Source organism: Temnothorax curvispinosus, unplaced genomic scaffold (genome assembly GCF_003070985.1).
Source record: "Temnothorax curvispinosus isolate PA1 unplaced genomic scaffold, ASM307098v1 QBEX01006828.1, whole genome shotgun sequence".
Classification (NCBI taxonomy): domain Eukaryota; kingdom Metazoa; phylum Arthropoda; class Insecta; order Hymenoptera; family Formicidae; genus Temnothorax; species Temnothorax curvispinosus.
In genome coordinates this window covers 96105-114248 of record NW_020216608.1, presented here as the reverse complement: position 1 = coordinate 114248, position 18144 = coordinate 96105, and the positions used below count along the sequence as shown (strand labels likewise).

The following is an 18144-nucleotide window of genomic DNA, read 5'->3' as shown; positions in this document are numbered from 1 at the left end:
CCTATTTCAGAGGAAAATCCTCTAGCATGAACCAGGAACCGCTAAACTGCAGAATATTTTTTTTTGGGTGTATATATATAACTTTTTAAAATTCGGTTTATCAGACCCAGAATTATACGCAATCAAAGTTGCGAGGCCCATATATGGATAGCGTAGTCTCAAGTGGTTGAGACTCGAAGTATAGCCTTTAAGGGTTGAACAAATTCTTACAGATATTGTTTCTTTCGATTCTCTCCATAACATTCATTGCAATTCCACGAAAAGGGATGTGTGTATTTGGTGTAACCGTTCGAACAATTAGAATGATTTTCGAACAGGACGGTGGAAAAGGAGTTGAACTAGCGATTACCCACTGTTGCTACCCGAATGGTCCCCCTGTATATCTAGTGCCAGAGGTGTACTCACCGGAATGGTAACGGCTCTCATTGCGTGTGAGTCTGCGATTACCGCGTCTAGCTGCCGCCGCCGCCGCCGCTGCCGCCGCTGCAGCAGCCGAGTTCGAGTTCCCAATGTTCCCTGTGGAGCCACCAGAACCCGGGGGACTGGCGATTCCTCCGGGCGCTAGTCGGCCGCCTGCATGCAACACAACAACAACAACGGCACATAGACAAAGAAGGGACGCTACGAGAGGTCGGCTCGGCTCGGCTTTCGGCTTGGCGAGAGCTGTCGTCGTTCGCCTTCCCTCGGTCTCGTCGCACCCAAATAAACGAGCGCTCGAACTTGGAAACCCTTTGGAGTTAGTGCATTCTCTATCTCTACTTCGCTATCGTTAATCGCGCGAGTCAGTCCCAGCGGAAAGCGTTGGAAGAAACAAATCCAACCATTTTTACGTTAACAAGGATCCTTGGGGTCTTCGCGACTCTAGGGAATAGGGTTCCAAGCGGTTAAGCGCCGATCCTCGCCAAAGGCCCAGATTTTCCACGATTTACATGCCGTGGTAGTGCGTTATTTATCCGGATGTGAGGGGGTAATAATCTTGCGGTTTAATTGCGCCATTGACGGTTGGTCATTCCACCATCGGATGCTGCATCTCGTAAATGTGACTCGTATCGATCGTCCGTGGCGCGACGCACAGGAAGGTCGGAGGAGAAGGAGGGCCGGTCTCGGTGGCGTGATTCAGTTGGAATAATCACCGGGTAATTTCAGAAGAGTCGTACGGATCATCCTGTTATGTGAATTTACCACGCACTACATATCGAACGGCGATATCAAATTCGGTCGCGCGTTTCGCGCAGAAAAAAAATAAAAAAGGATTTTTTTTTCGAAAGTCATAAGAAAGTGTCTGACGATCAACATCGAGAGTCTCTCGGTCTACCGCGAGGTGCCGCGACGACGAGGATCCCTGTCGCGAAATGCATGATGTAGGATGTAGATCCGCGGCACGCAATCTCCGCGATCTATGCGAAGGAATCTCTATCGACGAGGATGCGATGAAAAAATGGAAATGTTGCACGCTCGCGGATAACACGACGCAGTCGGCTGAATAGGGAGAATGCCGATGGATGGCAGGCAGGCCGGCTGGCTGGCTGCAATCTTGAGTCACCCGAAGGTGGAACAACCGGTCTCGGCTACCGCCTGGCTATGTCAAATTACAAAGGTATCTAAAGGTGCAAAAGCGTCTCGAGGCAACACACGCGAGAGAAATACAGGGAGTAAAGCAGGCAAGCTACACGGAGGAGAAAGATATATAAGTGCAAGCGGCACGACGGACGAAACTCGTTTTGCTTTTAACAATTTTCCATGGTGCGCAGAGAGAAAAAATGGGGAGTGTAACCATTCCGAGGGGATTCACATCTACTTTTGTAAAAAAAAAAATTTGGATGCGGAAACGGCACAGATAGAACACAATGAGATTGAGGCGAAAGGGAACGTATCGTCATCTCAGGATTTCTCATCGAGAACAACAATTTCGACAGGGGAGGGGAGGAAACTCGCATCGTTCTTGTAGCTAAAATCGTGTCATTCGTGTCATGTGTGTACACGTGTGTGTGCGTGCATACAAAGACGAAAGTACGAAACGCACAGTGATTAAAGAACACTTTGCAAATTACCGAACTCTACTGTGTTCTAATCTAATCGGAAAGAAAAAAAAATACTCTATGAAACAAATTCTCTATGACTCATCGAAAGGGCAAAAAAGCTAAAAAGCTGAAATTAAAACAGAATTGCGACACACAATCAATAACGCGTATATATGCGCGCGTTAACGTCCTCTAACTCGCCGCGACTCAGAGATACGCTCGTTCGTGGAGCCTACATAGTGCGTGGCGCTACCTGAGTGATAGCGCTTCTCGTTGTGCGTGACGCGCCGTTGCGTGCGTCGTGCACGTGGCTGCGGTCGACCGCCACCACCATAGCCTCCTTCTCCTCCTCCTCCTCCTCTTTCACCGCCACCGTCACCTCCTCCGCTTCCGTAACCCGTTCTCTCCAGCCCTCTACCAACGACGCCTCCGCCGCCGTCGCTGCCGCCACCACCACCAATACCACCATTTCCAGCCCCTACGATCCACATAAGCGCGTATGCACGGTGTGCTTCGATTCTTAAACACCCGTTTTTCTATACTTTCTCATAGTTTTATCTCGCGCGGCTCATTACTTAAAACTGATAATTTTTTATACTGATAATGCACATTTGAAAGAATGGCAAGTATTGCTATCGCGAAAATGATGCGGTTACAAAGATACAAAAGGTGCAACACCAAGTAGTATCAAATGTAATTTTTTTTCAATTTTTTAAATTTTTAGTCTTAAATTTACCATTCCGCACATTATTTCTGTACTTTAAACATGTAAATGGGTTTTCAATTCTGTAAAGCCAATTCGAAGGAAATTGGAACCTATAAATGTCGGTAATTGCTGTCACTCCATCAGGATCACCTTAAACGACTTTTAGACGGATACGGATACGCAGTCGACTTCCTCTCGCGACGCATCATTTGGCGGTGTGCAATGCTGTCACAATGATTCGCCTTATCTTAAAAATTAATCATATAGAGACTACGTTTCGCCTGAATCGCACGATAGATTTATATGTAAAAAAACTTCCCGTTATTCGACTTGGCCATACCGTGCTAGAAAACTGTCGCTAGTTCGACTCGCGCGTCCACGACAATGGCAGATGCACGTAGCATATAACGAGCGGATAACGCGGAAGCGCTTCTTCCGCGTGCAGGTACAGTTAAACTGCAAGCCGATTGCAGCGGTTCTACCGATCGCAGCTGCGGGCGCAAAGGCGCGTCCGTCTAACTATACGGGGTGCCTCCATGGAAATGTACGAGATTTTCAAATACATTGCCTATCATCAATTCCAATTGAAGATTTTACTTTAACGTAGGCAGATTTCCAGAGCAATGAGCAACGATAGCAAAGTTTATATTCAGATTTGTAGATATATTTAAGAGACTTTTAGAAATTTCAAAAAATCGAAAACTCATTTTTTACTTTCCACTAGTTTGATGCTATAAAAATGCTATTTAAAAATACTGTATTTTTCGGTTCGCTACACTCCTGTAACACCTTAATCCTATTAGAACACACACTGGGTCTCCCAGACGAAACTTCGCTTACTCGGAATTCTCTATTTTCAATATTTAGTTTTAACTTCATATCTGATAAAATAAAACTCTTTTTAATACTAAAACCTATTCAGGTATATTCCCAATCTCAGAGCTAAAAAATAAAAAAAAAACGAGTCCAAAAATATTAATCTAAACCAGAGTTACAGCCAGCCTATCAAAGTTACATAGGTCTTCGAAGCCCATGTGGGTTTTCGGGATGCTCTGCAAGCTGTGTGTTCTAGGATTAATGAGATATCTTTTTTCTGTTGTAGATCTTCAACTTCTACAATTAATTTAATCTTTTTCATTCTTTTATTCGATGAAAAGAACATCCTTCATTAAGACGAAAAACTATTGATTCATTCTTGTCACGAAAGTTCTTCTAACAAATGATCAAGAATGAAAACAACTTAAGCTAGCAGAAATATTTCATCGCAATTGTGCTAAACGGTTAAAAATGAGAAATATCTAACCGTGAAAGGGTTAAATCGATAGGCAGCGGGGCGCATCAACGAGAGATGCGTCCGCGGAATGCAGCCTGCACGAACCAGCAAATGACGCGTGGTAACGTCCGGACAATTCCGTGTCCGGTAACTCTCGCGACGATAAGACCAAGTCTCGCTGCAGCCGCGACAGTTGCGGTACCGGTTGGCGAACTCGGAAACGATTCGCGTTACACTTTGCGTTCCGCGATGCGGAAACGCGTCGATCAACGCGCCGTAATTCGTTCTCGTATGGATTTTCGTAGAGCACGAAATAATCCCATTTGAAGCGGTGAATGTAAAATAAACAGAGGTAAAATCGCACGCGCACGCGCGGAATCGCGCATCCTTCCTGTTACATCGCAATTTTCTCTCGATTTTCTCCCGACCTGCCTGCGTTCCGCGTTTCGCGTGGCACAAGACCGGCAGCGGTAGTGCGTTGCAGGTTGCAAGATGCCGAGTGTTGAAGTGACGCGTGCCGCCGCGAGGATTGCGTCTCCGTCCCCTTCCTTTTATACAGAGAATTGCATTTGCCATTGTGCGCACAATGAGGCGCGTGTCTCCTGAGAATCGGAACGCGATTGATATTGCGAGCTTGTTGCGTCCCGATGGCACAACATTGCACACACACACACCAAGATGCGACGAGAGATAAGACTCGAGAATTAGAAACTGGCGGTTGGTTTTCCGTTTGAAAAAGCATCACCTATAACTGTAGGACGAATAAATTTACTTTTTTTTTCGTATAGAATAAATACTATGAGATATAATTTAGTGCAAGCTTTACCGAGAAAATTAAAAAAGAATTCTCATTTCTGTCGAAATGTTGAGTCTTTTCTAAAAATGTTTGATACCGTATGATCGACGTACGGACTCTATGCGGGATCGATCGATCGAATATGCGACTAAACATGTGGGGCGATAATATTTTCACATCGCTGACTTCTCGTCCGTTCCGTATCGCACACCGCGAATATAACGCGCGATGATATCTCCCGCTGCCTCTACTTGCGGGAGTCTTAATGAATTTCTAGAAAAGCGAAACACTCACCTATCTGCTTCGAGGCGTATTGCTGAAGTAGACGCGTCCGTTTCTTTTCATAACCCTTCTGCGTAATATCTCCTGCAACAGCGGAAAACGGCTTAATTAATCATGCAATCCAGGAAATAATTTAAACAGTTTAATACTACGTCCCGCGAGATCGTCTCTTAATATCTCGAGTATAAGTGTCAAAATCGTTGTTACATTTTATAACATATTACATTAAACTTGGCGAATTGCTCTCGAGAAACACATGTTCTCTTCTGTCTCCGTTATTATATCCGTAATATTCACGGTACAATAACGAAACATTTAAATAAAGATATTTAATGGTATTTAATGGTATCTATAATACTTAAACTAAGATGAAGATACAAATAAAACTAGAGAAGATAGGATAGTAAATAAAACAGTATAGATATATGTTCATAAAGATCTGTTGAAGATCGCTGAAAATAAGTCGCGGAGATCGGACGTACGTTTTCAGGATTGAATTTTAGATCGATACACGCTCGGCTGCCGGCGGCCGGTGCTGATGCAGCTCGCCCATGTGCCGAGTACGATGTAAAACTGGTTAGCGTACTCGCCTTTCGTCACGCCTCGTAACTCGAGAAAACGCCGAAGAATCGATCCTAACGGCCAAGACATGATTTTTCTACGTTCGCGAAACGAAACCGGGCCATCGCGATTATGCTAATCAGCGCACTCGAGTGATTCTTGATATCGTCGATGCGACAAACTTGTTCGTATTCGTCGTCTCTATGTGACAATTTCTCGGAAAAAGCGGCATGATGTACGAGTCTGCCCACGGGAAAAATCACACACTCGCTTGTACTTTAGATATATATTTTATACTTGAATTTTATGGATGTTTATATATTCAGATAATGAAGGTGGATAAACCTGTATCAAACATGTAACAAAGTGTACAATTAAACAATTTATTTCCAATACATTTCTTTACTTTAAGACTCGAATGTTAAAGAAATACGCAAGAAATAAGCAAGGAATTTCCACGCGTTATAAGTAATTCAGCCTTCGAAGCAGCGAAAACCGTGCAGTAAGAACTACGTTGAGTCGTGATCGCGATACGCGTGCAGGCTCGCGTTCGAGCAAGAAGCTCATCGAAACCGATCGCGGGAAAATATGTTGCGCAATTAATGCCGTCGGACGCAGATGGAGGTAACGGTCGGGCAAAGGATAAATAGATTCAACACGGTCGTAATCGCTGCGATTCAATTGCGTCGCCTGTTATTCAATAAGTATCAAATATAACCAAGATTATACGTAGATTATTAAGATGCATGACAAGTTTATGCGCGTTTTTCCAATAATACATTACTATTACATTACTATTCTTTTCCTTAGACTTCTATAAGTGTAATCTATTTGTACTAAAGAGTTGTTATTCCCTTAGAATTGTTATTCCATTAAAAAGAAATTAATTTTGCTATTATTTCTGCTACTATCGCTCTTTCCTGAACGACCTATAGAATTATAATTCGGATCTTACTAGGACGTTTCCTCAAGGATGAGCATTTGCGCACGAGGAATACCGGTTGACCGGACGCTCTTCTCAACTGCGATTTTCGGCGCAAGGGTCTCCTCCTAAGTCCCGATTTTTGCCTCTTTAAATACTGCCGTTGCTGCGGAAAATTTTTCCTGCGCTCGTTGAAGCCATCAGCGTCATCGTCCTCACTGTCGGTCGACGAGAGATATCTGTAGCCCGTGTTAGAGCTCTCGTTTTTCGACCTTTCCTTGACAACGTCCTTGGCTAGAAAGGTGAGAAACTGACTACTGGCAAAATAATTTCCAGAAATGACGGTTCTCGTCGGCGCCGCAGTTGATATCATCGTCGTTGCCGTTGTCGCTGTCGTCGTCGTTGTCGCCGAAAGTTTCCAAGTGGTCCCGCGCACCAGAAGACCGTTGGTTCTTAGCTCCTCGGAGAACAGCTTATCCTCGTTAAAATCGCTAATTTTTGGCGCCGGACAAGCCGACGATGAGGACGACGTCGCCGAGAAAGAGCCCAAGGACGATGAAACGATCGAGTTCAAGGTGTCATCTTCTCGACGCTCATTGAAATCACCTGACAGCAACAGCTTCTGATCGTCAAACTGATCGTCTGACACATTCGACGACCAATCGTTAATCCTTTCCAGGATCGGACCCTCGTCATCGGGAAAGTATCTGATCTCCCGCCAAACTCGTCGTTGACGTCTCGAGCGACGTCTCTCGGGCGGGACGAACCATACCGGACTGCTGGTGCGAGCTGGAGGTTGCTGACTCTTCTTGCTAGCGCGTTGAGAAGTCCTCTTACCACTTCGGCGACGAGAGTTGGAATGTCTAGACGCGCTCGTTCGTTTGAAGTAGCCCTCAGTGCTCACGCTTGGCGATGGCTTTGGTGTCTTCCGACGAAAGAGACCGTTTCGCGTCACCCTGAAGCCAAGCAGTGTCGATTGCAATCGAATGCTCCTTGAACAGCGCAATATTCGACTCAATCGATCAGTGAAAATATACGAGCGATATGAAGATATTCATTTTGCCACAAACACGTTCAACCAAAGAAAATTTCATTAATGTAATTATATTGATTATAATTTCTTTTTATCCTCTTTCATAAATTCAGATCAAATACAGATTATATTCGCACTTTCTTTAGCTGTATAAAACAACAGATAATCAAAATTCCTCAAGTTTGAATATTGTAATTAGTTATTTAAAGACTACCAAACAAAAACCAAAGATTTTAGCAGAAACAAATGGCTCAAGGAAAAACATTCTATCATTTCCTCATTTTCACTGATCGATCCTTAACGGACAAGCTAGTCACCCCGGTCTGAAATCAGCGAATCTAGCGATCCTTAGAGAGAAGCCAAAAGACGACGACGACGAGGTCTCCTTGCTGACGGGCTTCTCTGGGGCCGAAACCGTTCTCGCGACAGTCGGCTGCGGTTTCTTCTCCTTTAGAGCGCTGTCGAGAGAATGATGAACTGAAGAATTCGAAACAGAAGAATACGAAGGAGCCGATGATATTGGAACCGAGGCCGGAACCGGTACCGCATCCCTCCATATCCTACCGAGACTAATGCTGACACTGAGTGATCCTTCTGCAGAGGACTCTTGGGTCCAAAGAGTGTCGTGCGAATTCGTCGTCTCGTCTCGACTTAGCTCCGCAACGATTCCGAAGAATTTAGATTTGGGTGTCAAAATAGGCGAGGCATCGAGCTCGAGAATTTTCAGATCCTCGGCAACCGAATCCGTGTCGGTATGCTTGGCAAGTTTTGTGGCTTTGGTTTTAGGATGCTGAAGGGACTCGAGATGATCTTCGTGAAGCTTCTCGCGGGAAGAGGAACTGACTCCTTGAAGCCACTCGTCGTAGGTAATGGAATCGCGATTGAGGGAATGCTCTTGATCCTTTTTTAATTCTTGCTCCTTGATTTGTTGTGAAACAATTTTATCATTCGTCGTTGGTTGCGGAGGAGAATTCACAACAGGCTCCAGATTCTTCTGGAGACGATTCCGCCGTTTACCCCGGTCCAGATAACTCTTCCTAATAGAAATCCTCTTGAAGGACTCGCTGCGCTTGAAGGAGGGCTCGTTGCGGTCCTTCTTGCGGCTCACGAGCCTTCTCAGGTTCTCGAAGGTGAGGGGCCTCATGAGGCAGCGCGACCAACCTCGACTCACGGAAGTAGAATGGCTGCAGATTTATACTATCTCTAAGTGGTATCGAATACACATTTGTGTGGCAAAGATTAATGAATGCATTCGCGGATCACAAAGGTCTATATAAGAGGTATAAAGGAGTTATAAGTGTAAAAGTATTATGCGTCTACGATCGAGAATTTACGGAGAAGTTTGCAAAGTCAATAAGAATCTCGGTAATCCTGGTTTTGCGAAAGAGAGCATTTTGTGGAAACAAAAGTGAATTTATGGATTCCTTTCTCCTCCTTCGTTGCTTCCTTTCTCTGCTTCTTCTTCTCAGTCCCTTTACTCTTTGTTTCTCTTTTCTTCTTGCCCTCCTTGCCCTTTCGCTATCCGTATCCTCCTCTTCGCTCTTCCTCTCCCTTTCTCTCTTTCGTCCCTCTTTCTCCGTTGCGCTAAGGTCCGCTAAGGTGCAACGCCGAGGTCTTCCAGTCGTGGATGATCAGCGTGGCTTTCCTTTTTCGACGCCGTGCTGCTGCGCCGCCACCACCGCCGCTCCTTCTCCCTCTTCCTCATTGCCCTCCTCTTCCCTTTTCTTCCGTGCCCTCGGTTCGAACGAAATGATCATTCTATACGAAAAGATTCAGCGCGAATTGCACGAGCGTCTTTGAAGTCAATGCACTCGGTATCGAGAAAGTGATTTATTCTCACAGACAAATAAGACTTGTCCGACAATCACTATTTTTGCTTATTATAATTATTGTGTTGGATTTAAATAATTCTCTCGAGCTGATGCTAACTCCAGATTGTTAAGGCGACATTCGATATTTTTTGCAATTGACATATCTATCTATACTCGCGTCCTACTCATAACATCGATGTTATCATCGATGATCATTTATCGGCAAACTACTTAAACATTTTTCCTCTTAGATCACACTATTACTTCGTCGTTAATCGATTCTTATCTCATCAACTGGTTTCCTTCGAATATCTCGCTCACTGATTTAACTGCCACGAAAGCACCTTGAAACTTCGTCAGATACTTTCTCCGCCCTCGGACGATTACGGCGTTTGTCTCTCACCCCTTTCCTCTCCCTCTGCCGTTCTCCACGCGATCTCTCGATAATCTGAGTGCGATTCTCTACGTGGAATCCATGTTTTGTGTAAGGAAGCTTTTATTAAATTTTATTTTATTTTCTGCTTAGTCAGGAAAAGATATATTAAAAGAGTCACGTCCAATAGACGAATTAAATTTATATTTGGCAATACGTATTAGGAAAATACACTGTTTTTCACTGCTTAAATATGTGTGATTCGTTGTTTACACACTAAAGATACACTTAACACCACAAGATTCCCATAAAATTCTGACAAATATTTACTGAAATGGTTAACACTTGCCGGGAATGGAACATTCCGTTCAGACACTCATAAATCTCTGGCGGTCGTTTAAAATCACTATCCTTACCCCGCCGTGGACCAACTCGCGGACACATACACCTCTCTACTCGCTTTCAATCGGCAAGCGAAAACCTCTTACTCGTGCCGCAAGCACGCGAAATAATTTACTCGCGCGTAAACCAACTTGACGCGTTGCATCCACGCGATCGCTTCGCCGAAATGAAATTCTTTCTTCAAAAGAGTCTCGGAAAAAACTCAAGCACAAACCGAGCACGCTTCGGAATCGCGTGGCGGCTCGACGCGCGTCCGCGCGTTCGAATTCGCGCGGCGTCCGCTTCGTCTCGCCGTCGAGGCGCGTACTCCAAGTCGCGTCGAATCACTGGCATTTCGCGCACTCTCCACGACTCACGGCGATTCTCTTGCGCGCGGGGAGAGCTTAGAGAGAAGGAGACAGGGAAGAGAGAGAGAAAGAGAGAGAGAGATAGAAACCCTACGGGTGGGAAGCCGGCTCGCGCGTGTAAAAGTCGCTAGACGGAAGAGTAGGTGAGAGGATTGAGCGAGCGCGAGGTACGAGCGAACGAAGAAGAGGTGAGAGGGAGCGAGAGAGAGAAGCGTATGGGAGTGGTGGTGGCATGCCGTCCGTCCACTCTCGCCTGCCTTCTTCGCTCGCAGCATCCCACTCTCCCTCGCCCCATCTCACTCGGCACCCTTCGCCGCGCTGACGCGACTTCTCGCTCTCGCTTGCGCGCTGCCCGAGAGCACCACCGGTACTCGGAGATCTCGACTCCGCCGCCTCTCCCTCTTCCCTGCCTCCTTCCACGAGAGATTCTTAAGGTGGGATTACGAGGGTCGACCGGAGTTTCGGCCCCTCGCGGGATTGTTACAGTCCACGGTGTTAAAAGCCGCACGATATAGCGCGCGAAAATATTAATAAATAATTATCGATAAATTGCAATTTTTTTCTCTTATTTCATTCGCGAGCTATCGATCCCACGAATCTTCGCTTCCGTCTCATTTTCACGGACCTGGTTACGTACAAAGAAACTTGCGCATTTTGTGCCGGCTGTAACCACCTGACGAGTTTCGCAGATCCTGATCACGAAGAATGTATCTGGAGTCATTTCGTGCGAATTAGCATTAGCTAAAGTGTTGTTTAGCAGTAAATACTTTCTTTTTATGAATCGAATACTGCTCTTCAATTCTTGAGTACCAATGTACGCCGGCAATGGCGGCTCTTTTTACGAATAAGATTCGAGACACGCCTACGCTCAATCGTCTTGTGAAGTCAAATGCTTCGGCTTCGCTTGCGATTACGAACGAGTGGGCGGTACGGAATGGTTGTACGGTCATACTTTTCAAACTTTCTCGTCTTATCTATCCTCCAAAACCGTAGATTCCACATTTTACAATAACATCTATGTATTACGGAAAGAGTGTAATCAATTATATATTTTATAAGTAATAAGTTAATCGAGCAGTAATATTGTGATTAAAGCCGTCATTAAAATTAAGATCGCAAGTATAAAACGTTCTGTACACAGAAAAAGTGTCAAATTAAATTTAATAACTTATACTCGTGTATGCGCAACAATCTATAATTTTCTTACATTTTGTGAGATAAAAAATTGTTAATCCCAAGAAATATTTAGTCCGATACGTTCAACTAAACATTTTAGTTAACTAAATATTAGTTGTTTCAACAATTTATTTAGTTTCTTTAATCAAGAATTAATTAATTCAACTAATGTTTAGTTAACTAACTAAAATGTTTAGTTGAACGTATTGGATTAAATATTTCTTGGGATTAACAAATTTTTTTTCTCAGTGTATACATATAAAAACTTTAACTTTTCATTTCAACTTTTTTTTCTTGGTTGAACTATTTTTAAAACTTCGTTTAACCATATAAATGACTTCATTCTTCATTCAAGCAAGTTTTCTTCGTTTAATGCAATATAATCTCATTTCAAGATTATGTTGCGTATATACGAGTATCTATACATATAAGTGTTGATTTAACACTTATTTTTTTCTATGTACACTGTTAAATTCGTAGTGTCAAATTATACTTAATTTGACTCATTTTTAACTATTCCCATAAGTCGCCAGTGCTCCTACTCAATATGTCGTTAATTTAACTAAATGTTAATTTAACTAAACTAATGGCGTTAAAATAATACTGTTTTGTGTTAAAATAATAAATTTCGACACACACGGTAGTTAAAAATAATAAAATGTTCCGATAAAAAATTATACAATAATGCGTGTGCTGCAGCTCTAATTTTTATTTATTGATGTAATTTGTTTAATTTATTGCACACTGAGAATGGCCTAATGTCAGGCCGAAACATTTAAGTTGTCAATTTGACCTAATTAAATATTACGACACTAACATCTTGTTATGGCTCTGTGCCCTTTTCATTTATTTAATAAAAAAAATATTATTCAACCTAAAGTATTGGTTTACATTTCATCCATTAATATTTAACAGTGTATAATTAAACAGTCAACATTTGCACATTGATTAAGGAAGACCTGAGTATCATTCGAAGCTAATTGACCGTCATTTACTTTGAATCAATGCTCTATGTGTGAATGCTATAAACATTGAAGATTATGCTATACTTTGAATCGTTGGTTGACATTGCACGAAGATATCTGCGCTCACCAACTTGTATATCTTCGCTAAACTTCGCTTACATAAAGAGTTTTACGAGATGCTTCTCTATCGATATATGATACGTGTCTCTCTCGACAATCAGAATTCTAAGCACCACGAATCCTCCGTGGAGGGTCATAATTTCACGTACCAAGGACATTTGATATCACCTATTCTAGGTGACACAGCGTGGATCATTAAACCATATATAGGTATATTGTCAGAATGGTGCGGAGGAGGGACACTATAATAGCCGATAAGCGCCGAGGAGTGTCTACAGGGCACACTGGCTCTCAAGGCGACTCGAGGACGTTTACCCACGAAACCAGCGACCTTGATCTTACAAAGATTGTTGTTCTCCACGAAGAGGCGTCCGGTGTGATGCTGCTGCTGCTGCACCTGCGTCGCGTGCGACAAAGTTGCGGCTAATCAACCCTGTTCTCCTTCCATTCCTATACTGTCCACCGGGGTAGCAAAACATTCGGCAAAAAATATCGCAAAGATTAATCGAGTGTTCATTACGATATCGTTCCGTCGCACATTCCAGAGTCTCGTGCTAATTTTCGGAGTAAAACTGACGCTTTAAACAGTATCAAGGCAGAAAAAAAACGAGAGATAAGTTTTATATACGTTGATATATTTGCACACTACCGTGAGGTCACGAATGTGACGGCGGTAGAGCGAGAGAAGTGGTGAAGAATAGAGAAGAAGTAAGGAACAATAAAAAATGCCAGAGCTCGATCGTAAAAGAATTATAAGATACGCTTTCTATCGGTTTCAATAGATGTGTTTGTACAAAATTAACGATAATCTTTGGGATTAAGCAACATTGCGATGCACAAGATCGCCGAGATGAATACGCGTCGTTTCTAATTGGTCTAATAACACGGCAATTATGAGATTGTGGGTTAAGATCGCTTTCTATTATTTTACTAGGTGAACCGTGCGCTCGTGTTTTTGCTTCGAGAACCAGTGACTTAATAACACGTCGCAGCGATAAATCCAGTTAAAGAAATATATCACGACAGAAACGACGCTTGTTAAACCGCTCCGCATGACCTAATTCATCGGTATTCGTCGGAGAACCCGAAAAAGAACATTTATTTTCAGAAATACATTTCAATAATAGAGAAAAATATTCGTCAAAATATAGAGAGAATAATACAATCATTTGTTTTGGAAAGAATACGAGCAAAGATCTAATCTCATTACTTAATTTTAAAATAAATATGTTACGTCACGTTTATTCTAAATTAAACTGCGACATTTAATGCAGAAGTGTTTAATGTCGTTTTTAATGCTATTTATAAAATAATAAATCGAATTATCTGCAAGAGTGTCCGCCTTTCGCTTTCACGCTTGTTTTAAATATCAAGAATGCAAGGCGTGCATTCTTATGTTTCGTTTCATTGTATATTATTTGTGGGTTATATACTTTCGAAACGAATTAGTCATTTTCTTGGAATAGAGAATATAAAGACCCGGATTCCACGATACTTTTTATACGCGTCACGAGTACTTATACTTATTCATCAATAAAAAGCTGCGATCTCGAAAACTAACAAGTTACAATTATTTTTCCTTTATTATTATTACGTCTGAGACATTGTGTAATTGGTACGTGTCTTTTTTTGTTAAAAGAGCAGTCTCATCGATAGATAAATATACAAACACATAACATATTGCAGAATAAGAAGCACGCGCAAAATGCTATAATGAAGAGCATAGCGAAGTTGAGCCTGGTAACGCGCACGATGGAGTCGTTTCTTCTTTATTAATGCGGATGCACGACGCCACGCTGACGTAGACTTTTAAGTCTTATTTACAGCTGGACAACGTAAGCCGCTTACGTTACACCCGTGACACGTGCTAGCTTGGTCAAGCAGTTGACCAAGAAATTGCATTTTCCTCGTCTCCGTTCAACCACCGAGCTTGTCTTTGCCTCACGAGTGACGAGGCTCGCAAGGCCGTGATGACCTTAATTAATGATTAATTGACATTCGTTCGTAGGTATCGCAAAGAGAAGATTCGAGGATCCATCGTCTATCGGAGTTGCGTCTATCGATAATCGCGGAATAAGGAGTTCAAAGAATCAAAAATTCTTAGCATGTGATCACCGCACTCACTGAGAGAAAAAAATAGTTGCAGTTATCACAATTTCACTATAATTTTAATTATTTTTGGTGTCGACTATACATTTTTATAGTTATTTTAACAATACGAATTATAGCTGACTCAATACTACATTACTGTTTTGTCATCTGTTTTAACATGCATTTATTCAACCGTATACCTGTGATTTATGTATAGATAAAGCCCGGATTCTCACTATTGGTCAAGTCACAGTCCGGTCAAAAATTGTTGCCTTTAAATTTAATGCTTTTTCGAGTTTGCATTCACACTGCCGACCGACGATCGACCGTGACTGGCAGTGTGAATGCAAACTCGAAAAAACATTGAATTTAATGACAACGATTTTTTTACTGGACCGTGATCGGACCGTGACTTGACCGATAGTGAAAATCGGGCTTAATCTATAAATATACTATATGATGAAAATAACCATAATTGAAAGATCTATGCATATAAGGTTATATTTACTAATATTATTGTAATAATAATTATAAAAATAAGAATTCCAACCATAATTATATATTGCTATAAATTATAGTCGCCAAATACCACTTTTATCTCATTGTGTCAGTGAAGAAGAAAAGAACATTCTTGATTTGAAAATATCTTTAGTTTCAACGTGGAAATCTTGAAATGAGATTATATTGTGTATTAAACGAAGAAACTTGCTTGAAAAAAGTCATTTTACATAGTTAAACTAAAAAAAAGTTGAAATAAAAAGTTAAAATTCTTATAAGAAAATTATAGATTGTTGCGTATATACGAAACAAAACAATGAGCACGTTAACTTGAGTATACAAGTTTCAATTTGGCACTTTTTTTCTATGCGAATAAAACGTCGAATCTCTCGACTCGGGCGTTTAATATTTTTCTAACCGTTACAAGTTTCTATAAAGAGAGGGTGAGAAAAGAGAGTATAAGTATGTCTAATTAGTTAATTGCCAAACTGGCGCTCTGCTAATAATCCCAAGTTCCTACAGATCTAATCTAATTAATTTGCGCATAATTGATATACATAATGAGACTTACAAGACTACGGGACACCCGACATTTTCTTACTAATACACGACTGGCTCCTCCAATTATTCGTTACGTCATCAAATTGACGTAATCTGCTAACAACAAAATTTTCCGAGGGACACCTGCCATTTAGAGGGGGACGCGACGGAGGAAGAAACCGGTCGCTTCCTCCTTACAACAGTTCTAACTACGAATGCAAATAGCCGCATTCTCGAGAGTGAGTTACAGCTCGCTTACTTACGGGAAGAAAAGCCTCGGACACCTGCAACATTGGGACCGCGGTGTAATTTTGTAACGCAATGTGGGGACCAACGCAATTATTTTGCGACATGACGCGACAAAACGTTCATACGCAGACAGCACCATGTCCGAAATTAAGACATAAGACGTCTTAAAGATGTCCTAAAGATGTCTTTAAGACGTCTTATGTCCCCGATTTTAGACGTGCTGTCTGGGTATCGATGCGAGTTAAAATTGTCGAATGAAGAAACCGTACATAGACATATAACATTTATCGAACAAAAATGCAAAAATATTCGCGATCGAAGAATCCGCACGAGTCCGAGAAATTGCCTTTAATTTCTTTGGAATGAAAATTTTATCGAACGTTAAACAGTAGCGGACAAAAATTTTGCTCCGTCATCCGACTTCATATCCTTCGTATCCAAAAATGAATCGTTCGATAATCTTGATCGGCACCGCTTTAATTCGGAAGAGCCAAGCCAAGTGATAATACGTAACGTTGTCGATGCGTGCTGCGAGACAATGCCCGCGAATAAAGTGAGCGACTAAAATCAGAGTGCCGAACGTGCATGACAAAGGGTAAAGGGATTTCTCTGTTAATTGAGAGGGATGAACGGCCATTGTGATTTTTAGAAGTGGGAAAACGTGGAACGTAAATGAGAGTACTCCGTTTCGCGTAACAGATTATACTACTCATCGGCGCACTGTTTGTCACAACAGACAAACTTTAAAATTTTACTCCCTTAGCCCCTCACCTCTCATTTTCGGCGGCCTGTTCTCGGCATTAGTTATTTAACAAATTTAAATAATACTTGTCTATTATTCGATTTAAGAGATCGACATCGCGAATTGCGAAGTATACCTGGAAAAAAAAACAGCAAGGGTTTCGGACTCCTTGCAGAGGGAACGGAGACGGCAACGGCCGTAAGGTGTTATCGATTTTATCAACAAACGGGGGCTTCTAGGGGATTCTATCTCGGTGTAGCACGGGGTGAGTCAGAAAGAGCGAGAGAGAGACACGAAAAGAGCGAACGCGACAGCGAGAGAGAGAGAGAGAGAGAGAGAGAAAGAGAAAGAGAGAGACCGAGACGGGGAGAACGAAGTTCGCCGCGAGGGGCGGCGGACGATCGGCACTGCGTTCGACGAAGTCGAAAGAAAAAACGGTCACCCACCTTCAGACAGCTCGAGGTCTAACTCGGCGAGTTTCTCCCGCACGTCCTCCGGGAGCTTGCCGATGTCGATGTTGTACTCGGCCATCGCTAGGCCATCCGCGCTGCGCCGTGATCGCGAATCCACCAGCGGTGCATACCACGACCCGTCACCACCGTTCGGCCATCTTGCCTGCCACTGAGATGCGCCGTCGCGCCACCGGCGGCGCCACCGGACGCGCGTGCCTGCACTGCAACCCGCGCCCGCGCGGCGCGCCCCAACCCCCAACAGGTGATCCGCAACGAGCGACTTTTGTGCGGTATCGAGAGCATAATTCGATACTTTCGATTGCTTTTGTAACGAAAAACTCGAATGATTGAATTCAATGGAATGTAGCCGCACAAACTTGCTTATTTTTGGAAAGCGACATTTCCGCGAAAAATCTCCGAAAATCTCCCTGTTGGAGAATCAGGATTTCTATAAAAATTTTAGAATTTTCTCAGAATTTTAAGATTTTCTCAGATTTTTTATATGAATAGAAACGTTTTTCAGAAAAACTCAGACAAAATAATAAATAAAATATTTCAAATTTTTCTCGCCAATACATCTTTGTAGAAATTTGAATAAGAGAAAATCGGCGCAATTTATCAGAAATTTTCATGCATGCAGATACTGAAATATTCAAAAAATCCTTATCCAATTACTTCTGAAAGTATCTGAGAAATTTTTTCAGAATTTTTTATGTAAAATATTAAAAATTCTTAAGAAATTTCTGAGAAAATACGAAAAATTTTTTCACTAGGAATTACCAAA

At 42.3% G+C, this 18144-nt stretch overlaps 1 protein-coding gene across 9 annotated transcripts in view; it reads right to left on the bottom strand.

Annotated features, from left to right (window-relative positions):
* The window catches only part of LOC112456420 (disco-interacting protein 2), a 29811-nt gene extending 12293 nt beyond the window's left edge, over positions 1-17518 (bottom strand). For 2 of the 9 annotated variants that reach the window (XM_025018923.1, XM_025018924.1), the window contains exons 1-5: positions 7912-10467; positions 6595-7517; positions 5091-5162; positions 2275-2499; positions 406-573 (exon numbers count right to left, since the gene is read on the bottom strand). In XM_025018923.1, the coding sequence (XP_024874691.1) occupies positions 406-573; positions 2275-2499; positions 5091-5162; positions 6595-7517; positions 7912-8738 (2215 nt within the window). In that variant the 5' untranslated portion in view covers positions 8739-10467. Of the gene's footprint in view, positions 1-405; positions 574-2274; positions 2500-5090; positions 5163-6594; positions 7518-7911; positions 10468-17354 lie in introns of those variants that run through there. The other 7 variants (XM_025018928.1, XM_025018925.1, XM_025018926.1 and 4 more) reach the window with 7 other exon arrangements.
* Positions 17519-18144: the final 626 nt, after the last annotated feature.